Consider the following 9,968-nt stretch of genomic DNA (forward strand, 5'->3'; position numbering starts at 1 on the left):
CCCACACATAAGAGAAGGCCTAAGAAGGATAAATTGTAGTTAATCGGGATAACAAGCTTACTTCAGAAGAAGTAAAACGTATGACACAGAATCTGTGCTTTTGCTTTATAATGAGAAAAACGGCTGATAATAGTTTAAGTGCTCCCAACAAATCTCAGTGTTGCTAATGGTAATGAAACCAAAATGCCTGCCTGCTCACAATAACATTATCAAGGATCATATAAACCATAGGAAAAATGAAAGGAAAACGAAAAATATATCGCTTTATAAAACCCGAAGAGCACCCCAATGTACTCAGATCACCTCGTCGTGAGTCTATGACCAGCCTAAAACATAATCCAGAACATATACCAGCGCCAGGGAGAAGGGGTAAAGTAGGAAAGCAATTGAACAAGTCCAGAGAGGGTAGTTGGTGCGTAAACTGCCTAAAATACCCATCACAACGCAAACGATGAGAATGACCAGGACTTCCGCTGAGAAGTCCCACGATAGTCCTCTAATGTAAACCAGGGCCAAAAATACCGACAGGCAGAGGATGTTATTCATGGTAACTGCACCATACAACTGCAACAAGGAACACACAGATAAATAGGTCAAACTTCAGCATTCCCTGTTTTTGCCAAATATTACAGTTGAAACACCCACCTACAACATTTGTGTAGAATTTTTTTTTTTTAAAATTTTATAAGAAATTGAAATCCCTACTTTTGTGTGGAAAAAGAAACCAAAAAAGGTTACTAGATACTACTATCCATCCATCAAAATGGTTAAATCATGGCCAACAGAATAATTTTATCGGCTATTTGTACGTTGCAAAATATGCGAAACAATATAGAGATATTGGTTAATAATGATTTTGATATGCGACTGCAATTTGTCATTGGAGAAGTTTAAAGCTTAAAGTCTTAAGTTTACAAATGTATATAAGAAACTTCTAAGAGTTCAACTGATAAATTATCAACACAACTGTTAAGAGGTGAAGTATTGTCAGGCTTGCAGAGTGATAAAACATAAAGAGAGATGGAATATGAGAAATACAAACCTCAGAAAATGTCAAGGAGGCAGTCCTTATCTTTTTGCGGCTAGCAAAGATTATCGCTGATACGGCCTCACTAGAATTAGTAGCCAGAGGTAGTGCAATGAATGAGATGAAGAAAGTTGGAATGCTTGTGGCATCTGAGAAATTATCAACAGCATCCACCAAGGGATCTGCAAATGCAGCTGCAATAAGAGTTCCTACCAACAACATTAATCCCGCTTTGAGGGAGGTCCACTTAGGATTTTCAGCACCCTCGACAACCTCATCACTTTGATCACCAGCCCCCAAAAGAGCGTGCTCTTCCTTTGTCCGCTGTACATGAATTTCCAAGGAGCTAGTATATTAGCGCAGATCCAAGTCTTAATAAGAAAACCTTTTATCTATCAGAACTTAATAATCAAACATTACCGAGTGAAAGTCAGATAAAAATTTCATCGTGCGATGGCCAGGGTCAGAATTCGCATTTCCTGCACGCTTTGCCTCCTTAAGCCATTTTGAGACACCAACCCAGAACTCATCAACACTGATCCTGGAATCATGAGAAGTGTCAAAATCTTTCATCACTTTGTTCACAGCATCATTCTTATCCAACTCTATTTCATCAAACCGGATTCCTACAATCAGTGCTCTTAATTCAGAAAATGAAAGATATCCATCACTGTCCTGATCGATTGTCTTAAACAGCCTGAAATATATACAAACAGAAAACAGTGTAAATGCAACAATCTCTAACAATAAAAGAAAAACACAAACAATCTCTGATAAATAAATAGAGGCACAAAGTACACACATGACTAAATTCTTCGTTGGTAATACTAATAAGCACTAACTTTTTTATAATTTCTTCATCAGGTTCACCATCAACTGTAAGGAGCCTTTCTTGGTTCGTCAGATGTTGTAAGAGTCCTGATATAACATGCTTATGCTTCGCATAAGCAATTTTTCTCCTCTGGATCCAAGGCTGAAACACCTGCACCAACAATTAAATATAAGGCAAGTCAATAACTATCCAAACAAGCATGACCTAAATATCAAACAGGAAAGAGAAAATTCAAACAGATTATGGTTAGCTACATAACTAAATATCTGACTGAATCAGAATGGGTTTAAAAACCATGCCATGAAAGAATTTACAAATTATGACTGCAATTAAGAGTACTCAGTCATTTTAAGAAAGGAACCTACAAACTCAAAGGGGCCTGCTCACCCTTGATCCCAAAAAGGGGTTGTCCAAACATATTCCCACTTTTCCATAAGAAATTGGAATCTATCATTTAAAAATTCAAAAGTGAACCAATCTAATTCTATGAAATCCTCGGAAATTGCCAAGTTATATGAAAACTTAATAGCAGTAAGTCACAGGGCATGGTTCGAACACCAGCTATTGACAGAAGTAATCTATTGTTATGTCATCTTCAATTCTTTTTCCTTTTCTTCTTACACATCGACAATGTTTGCTTTCACTAGGCATAAATAGCAACTTCAGCATGCAACTCAAATTACAAAAATGTAAGAAAAATGGTCAAATTCACAAGATGTAAATCATAAACAAACAAAAAAGAAATACATTTCAGAACCTATTGAGAAAGTAATTCAACAAACACATAATTTAATTTCAGCAAGAAAGACTAAAAATGAAAATTTCAAACTACCCAGTACATAATGGCTGACCTGCTGTATGAAAAACTATAAGTACCTGATACAGGCAATATGAAACCAATAGTACCACAGAGACGATGAGTGAAATCAAAACTGCCAAGTGTCTACCCGAGGTTGAATTGAGCAGCTGCGGTAATTGAACAATAAGAAATGGGATGACAGATATAGCCATAATCCTTGCAGCATAGCTAGTCCAGATATCAGTACTGACACCAGATCCTGCAATTATAAACAATTTTGCTCAATTTATCTCTACTTATAGATCAGAGATTTCCAAATGTATGATTTATGAAGAGAGAAACCACAATCATTTAAAAGATTCAGTCAACAAGGCGTACAACTTAGCCCACTACATGTCTTTTGGATTACAATATTTCCCTTGATTCATTTTTTATCTTTTCAATCCCCCGTTCCTGTGGATCTAAATTTAACAATCATCATTATGTTATGTATTTCTGCATCAACTTTAACAACCTTTCTTTTGAAGAAATGCAAATCTTTAAATAATCCCTGACCACAAATAAAAGACAGATATTTGTAAGGTGCAATATGCGGAGTAAAATTACGATCTCCATTTATCACAGGTGACCAGTAAGTCCTAAATAAAATAATAAAGAAAATATGGACATACCAGTTAAGCTAAGCCCTTTTGTATCTTTGTTATCTATGGCAATAGAATTCTCAATATCGCACTTGCCAACAAGAATACAGGAACCCCATATTACCGTAAGAAGCATTACAGTGGACCCAGCTAGCAACCCCATTCCAACAGAGACCTGACTTTGAGCAGTTTCTGTAGTCCCGGAAAGTCCAGATACTGAAAATAATATGATAAAGCATATCAGAAGCCATCCGCAATAGGAATTCAACTCCTTATTTTGATTCCAATTACGGATTAAGTTAATTCTTAAGTAAACCATCAAAATAGGGGTAAAAAGAAACAAAGGGTAAAAATTAGAGTATCCTATCCTTTTTGTAGATAATTGCTCAGATCCCCAACAACAACAACCCAACACGGGTTGCTAAGACTGATGTGAAGGTTTAAGGTACTGAAGAAATGGATCCATCACATAACATAAAAGTTCCAACTTTACATATGAAAACGGCTAATTCTGCATAATTAACACTACAGGAATCGTCCCTTTGGTGTTCTTGTTTTTAAATAATTTCTTTTTGGTTTTTTCCATAATAAATTTCCTTCTGAACTAAGATTATTAACTCAAACACAGTCCAAAGATTCTAGATTACATATTCCAGCAAAAGTTGGTTATAAGGACGAGGTGTAGGAGCAAACAGAGAGTAACAAGGACAAGTGGGGTCGTTTTATAAAGCTATACAACTCTCCATCCACTGTGTATCACAATACAAGATTTATTATGTCCACTGAGATCCAAAGGAAAAAGTTGTGTACAGAAAAAGTAAAGAATTTTGTTTTATTTTCTTTAAATACAAAAAGAAAAATCATAAACTCGTAGAAGGTTCAGGAACTACGAGATTTGGAAACGTTTCAAAGGTATAATTTTTATTTTAAAAAAAATTAAGAGTCACAAAAACGGAGTATGCAAAGACACTATTATAATATGGACGGCACTCACCGTTAAGTTATCATTTAAAGACGTATAATAGTTCCATCCGAAATAAATGAAAATTGTTCATTTTTATTCTTCGTTTTCCTTCACTTTCTAGGCAACCAAACAGAAAAGTTATAAAGAGACTGACCGAGAATGAGCATGGCGTCAGGAAGAGCCCCGAGGATGGGGAGAAACAAGCCTCCAATGATACCGGGGCCGAGAATCTCGAGCAACAGCTCGCTGCCATTGGAGAGGTAGGTGGCGGCCAAGTACATCAAATATCCGTACACCAGGATCAGGAACAGATTCCCAAGCACGGTGGTGGTGCAGGGCAAGAACCCGTAGGTCTGGTCACACGTGGACTCCGCATCCACCGAGAAGGGGTTGAGAGTGAGGTAGGATCTGGGGATGTGGGACAAGTGGTGGTGGACGCCATCGGAGATCAGATCTTGAGACGCGGATTGGGTGTCAGATATGAAGCGGCCGTGGGTGTGGCCGCAGAGGATCAGGAGGAGGAGGAGGAAGGGGACGTAAGAAGACGACATGTGGCTTTGTTTTCAGCTTCAGCTGGACACGAGTGGATTTGGATGCGAAGTGGCGGTTGGTGAGTTGATAAAATAGGGAAGGGAAAGGAAGGAGGGAGTGAGAGAGTCGAATAGTCTCAGCGTAGGTAACGTGTTTGTTGGTTTTTGTGGGCTATAAATAATAATAAAATATTACTAACTTACTATATGGTATAGAGTGGTGCGACGATTTAAAATAATAAATGGTTAATTTTGGATTTTTTCTCTTTAAATAATTTTTATATGGATTTTTCTTTCCAAATAAGTTGTATATGCAATTTTTTATTATTTATAATTTGTCATGTTGGAGCCTATTTGAAAAGCCATGATAATATTTGGTCGAACTTTAAACTAGGAAAGCGACATGAAACTATTTTTGAAATGTTGTGAACACGGATCAGGAATTCATATAGGAATGGGCTTTTTTTTTTTTTTTTTCTTCCTTTTAACAAGCAATTAAAGTCACGCGTCAGAGTTTCTTCGATTATGCGTGATCGTTAGTGAAAACTCACCATATTGTCTTTATTTTGATGTTAGATCGCTTTATTATTGTAATAAACCTTTTGTGACTAGTTTATATTGACATTTTGTGATTTATGATTTTTTTTAGCTGAATTATGAATCTAATCCTAGAATTTATTAATAAAAAGAAGAAAAAAAAAGTCACGTGTAGGGGTCGGCTAAGTTTCTAATTTCGACAATATTGAATTTTTTTTTTTTAACATGTTTATTATTAACACCTTTTTTTTCTTCTCAAAAGATAGGGTGGGCTAGAATCCATAGCAGCCTAAAGCCTCTCGAGTCACGTTCAATATTGAACTAATGAATTCATTGTTGAGAGTGTTTGTCCCACATTGAAATGTTAAGGGACCTAGTCTGGGTTTATAAGGAGTTGGACTACTCCCCCCCATTGCCAATTGGTTTTGGGGTGGAACCTCAACTTCCTTCATGGTATCAGAGCAAGGCTTCACGTGTTGGGCCCAACGGCCACACGTGCTCCCACGTCACCCAATATGTGTTGTCCACGTGTTAGGCTTGAAAGTTCGCCACACGTGCGGGGGCGTGTTGAGAGTGTTTGTCCCACATTGAAATGTTAAGAGACCTAGCCTGAATTTATAAGGAGTTGGACTACTCCCCCCATTGCCAATTGATTTTGGGGTGGAACCTCAACTTTCTTCATCCATTGAAGTTGAAGTTTTCATGCCGTTTACATCTCTTAAACTATTGAAGATGACCACAACACCCCTCTCTAAGGTTCGCAACTATTGCAATGTGGTTTGGGCGTAGTGTGTAATTTCATTCTCAAATGACAAAATTGGCATTTCATACTCTTTATTGAAAAAAAATAATTATGTGAATACTGTATTATTAATCTTGTACATGCTATGTATGTGAGAAAGTTATTACTCGAGAAATCGAGAATTTAAAAATAAAATAAAAAATAGAATAATGAAAGAAAATACTATTTTCGCCTGCAAATTTAACTTATTTCTTTTTAGTGTAATATAAATAAGGGTATAATTGGCACTTTGCCGAACCTTATCTCCTCCAAATAATAGTAAAGGTGATACATATCCGTATTTCTTAGGATTGGATTTTGCTGCCGACTTGTTTCTATGGGAGTCAAAATCAGGCCGCTATTTAGAAAATATAATTATTCATGCTTTGACGGTTTCCAAAGGATTCACAAGTTGGGATTTGTTTTTCACTGTCTCTTTTACTTCGTTTCAAACTCCTTTTCATTTTGTAGAGGCTAAGGAATATGCTTATGCTTGTGGGCCCACCCAAAATATGGTGCGCACATCGTAAACTTAGATGAATCCATCTTCTAATGGAAGAAAAACACGTGGCAGTTAATAATAATAATAAGCCATGTTAGGTTTCTCAATGTCAATTATTAATTTTGGTGGAACTTCTTGTCAAATATGAACATCAAATAGCTCACTTAAAATAGAGCATTATCCTTATTAGGAAATGAGATTAACTTTTAGGTATTTTTATAGAAAATTAATAGTTTAAATGGAAGGGTCAAATTTTGGACGTTGGAGATCCTTTCTTTGAGAAAATACACGGCTAGAATTGGAAATATAATCAATATTAATATAGGGTAATTTGAACAAATAACCTCAGATGCACGAATAATAACTCTTAATCACTTGAATTACAAACTTTTGCATCGAAAAAATTCTAAATTGAACATAATTTTTTACACATGGAATTTCAAACCTCTTTCATTAGAAACAAACATATGTTACAAAACGCCATCATGATTCATGTCCGACCCGCTTCCCAATCTCAAGATAAAGACGTAGGAAAAATGGCCTCCAGGGATCTCTTACCGCCCAATACTTTTCTTCCTCGTGTGAAGAATTCCCGCGTCTGAAAATCAAAGTGTGACTGACAGGCGACGTGTCGTAAATGTAAGAGTTGACGCGGATACAGGTCGGCCAGCCCCAGCAAAGGCTCCACTCAATGTCAAATCCCAACCCACTTGAAAAGTTCGACCCTGTTCCTAACTTTCAAATTTGATCCAATATTAATGTTTTCCACTCCTTTTTTTTTTTTTTTTTCCTAGAAGCGTCTGACTAGTGACTAGGAATATTGATATCAATAAACATTTTCCACTAATAAAAAAAATATTTGAGATAGTCACATACGCGTAGATGATTTATAATTATACTTAGTATAGTGGGATTTACATTTGCGTTCACGTACACATGTGTAGACGACTGTTTTTAACATATTTATATCCATTGATACAATTTCTTCTCATTATTCATATATAATAAAATTATATTCTAATTTCAAACGAAATTTCCGAATCGCGTTAAATTTGAAATATTCATATGTAGTGAAAAAGGAAAAATTTGGAAATTTTATTGCATTGCTTGGTTCATTAATCTGAAAAGCAAGGACCATCAAGGTGGAGTGAAGGGCTCCCATGCTGTCATAAAGAAACTAATAAAGTGCATTATTATGCAACTTTAATAAACATTAAATTATTTGATGTAGTTTGCTCGATGAAGATGCAAAAAGTACAATTAGTGACAGAGACTCTCTCAATTTAATAAGCTATATATTAACTGCCATGGAGATGGAGCTTTCGTTGACCCAGTTGAACATTTTTCCAGGTATATATATATAGTACACATATAAATGCCATCATTGTTTACTACAACTAACAAATATTCCATGCATATATAAATTTTTTTTTCTCCAAATATTAATTTAAAAAATAAGTAATTAGAGAGTTAATTGAGGAATATATGAAAGTATTAATGTTTTGAAAATGTCATATTTTCTAATTATATTCTAAACTAATTTTGTACTCAATGTCATATTTTCTATTTGATTACGTTATTGACGGGAAATAGAAAAAGTACTATCCCCGAAAATTTCTCAGGGTGGTGGGGTGGAGTTAGTTGTCAATGGTCAATGGTGGTTGATAGAGTGACATCTAGAATTCCAAAGTACATGGAGTGATATTAATGAAAATTAATATGAAAGGTGGAGCGGATAATACAAACATATTAAATAGGTGGACAACTACCCATCACAATAAATAATAGGAAAATTATATTTGAATAATTACGCTGAGCTATTTTTTTTTCCTAAGCTTAACTTGTATTGCTAGCTAGTTCTCAATCCCAAACCAAATCCAAAATAATACGATAATAAAAACCCAAAATAAGCGGCAAAAGTAAAGGAGACACTTTAACTGATTCTCACTCCAAAAAGAAAGCCAACTTACCTACCAAAACCTCCAAGTTCCAACCAAAAGAAGAGAGTGAGCACCTACCTCTCAAAGAATAACAACCGAAAGAGAGTCACCTAACAAAAGAGTCACACTGCTACACTAGACACACCAAGCTCATCAAATATCTGTAACTAGTAATATTATGTCGATGGAGGAAAACAAAGAAAGGAAGATAGTTTATTGAATAACTTTTCGATGTGACAATTGCACTTTATATGATCATAACGCTTTATTCGTTTTATAATCGACACACTCAAATATTGAATTACTACGCATTGTACGTGGAGCATATATTGAGAACCCATAATCCCACAACGAATTTCTTAAACAAAAAGTTCATAGTTTTCAAGTTTTATAAATTATTAATGTTTTGATTGTTGAGTTGAGACCGGTCGCGCGCAAGAATTATTTTTAGTTTCTTTGATCCCTTATATTATTTAGTTATGCCAATAAATATATATGCGCAGGTGAGAGCACGCACTGTTGTTTATAATTTGATGATATTGTCCTCTGTCAGAAATCTACTTTAGGATTACAGGCTACGTGGAGGCATTACCTCATTACATAATAAATCCATGAATTGTCGGTACAATCAATCTCCTCACCTACCTTCATCATATTTTATTATATACAACCAAATTTGGCAAGCTCCACCTGATTCTTGACTAAATCATGTTTCAACTTCATGTTTTCTTGGGTCAAAGGGCAATAAACTTAAATGGAACCATAACTTTGACTGCTCGTATGAATGATGCTATTTCTCACAGCTTCCTTTAACAACCTTAACTGTCAAAATATATGCAAACTACCTACATATGAATTCTTTATCTGAGCTAACGGAGTATAGTCAAGGGGAGAAGGAGCTTGACTTGCAAATTATGTTCGAATTCCTATGGCACTTAGGTTTGAATTCCTATAGCACCTTTGTAGTGTGCGTATGAAAAACCATTCTCCTCTTATAATTTAGATTATCACTTATTCTTAAAAAAATAATTCTTTATCTGAAACACATGTGTTTTGTTTTTATAGTGTGTGAGTGATTGCAGTAAATCTTCTTTCAACTACAAAACACCAAAAAAAAAGGAAAAAGAAAAAGATTCCATGGCTTGGTCTTAAACACTCTAAGCATAGGATTCGGATCCCTTAAAAATTGTACCGTTTTCATACATTGTAGTGGCGATGATGTGTCTAGGATGGCCAGCAAATTTTTCCTTTTTATAAATAAAAAAATACACTCACCAAAGGAAGCCAAGAGAAAAAGCCCAAACACATACAGACACTCGTATAAATGGCCAAAGCCCAACAACCAAGTTAACAAGCTAAAGGCCGCAGAACATTAAAAAAAATGCAACGAGGAGGGTGGATGGCCAGCAGTTTCC

The 9,968-nt window shown here is 35.5% G+C and overlaps 1 protein-coding gene across 1 annotated transcript; it reads right to left on the reverse strand.

Moving 5' to 3' along the window:
* Window positions 82-4,968, reverse strand: LOC18780689. Its single transcript, XM_007211952.2, has 7 exons — window positions 4,418-4,968; window positions 3,330-3,515; window positions 2,736-2,917; window positions 1,870-2,009; window positions 1,448-1,724; window positions 1,043-1,351; window positions 82-564 (listed from the first exon to the last, which is right to left on the reverse strand). Exons 1-7 carry the CDS (start codon window positions 4,812-4,814, stop codon window positions 316-318), a joined length of 1,740 nt encoding a protein of 579 aa, XP_007212014.2. The 5' UTR covers window positions 4,815-4,968; the 3' UTR covers window positions 82-315.

The sequence above is a fragment of the Prunus persica genome, chromosome G4 (assembly GCF_000346465.2).
Source record: "Prunus persica cultivar Lovell chromosome G4, Prunus_persica_NCBIv2, whole genome shotgun sequence".
NCBI lineage: Eukaryota > Viridiplantae > Streptophyta > Magnoliopsida > Rosales > Rosaceae > Prunus > Prunus persica.

Coding starts and splice junctions, on each gene's coding strand:
- LOC18780689 (XM_007211952.2), bottom strand. CDS start 4,814: ATGTCGTCTTCTTACGTCCCCTTCCTCCTCCTCCTCCTGATCCTCTGC. Junction 3,516..4,417: donor TGACGCCATGCTCATTCTCG/GTCAGTCTCTTT, acceptor TATTATTTTCAG/TATCTGGACTTTCCGGGACT. Junction 565..1,042: donor CCTCCTTGACATTTTCTGAG/GTTTGTATTTCT, acceptor TCCTTGTTGCAG/TTGTATGGTGCAGTTACCAT.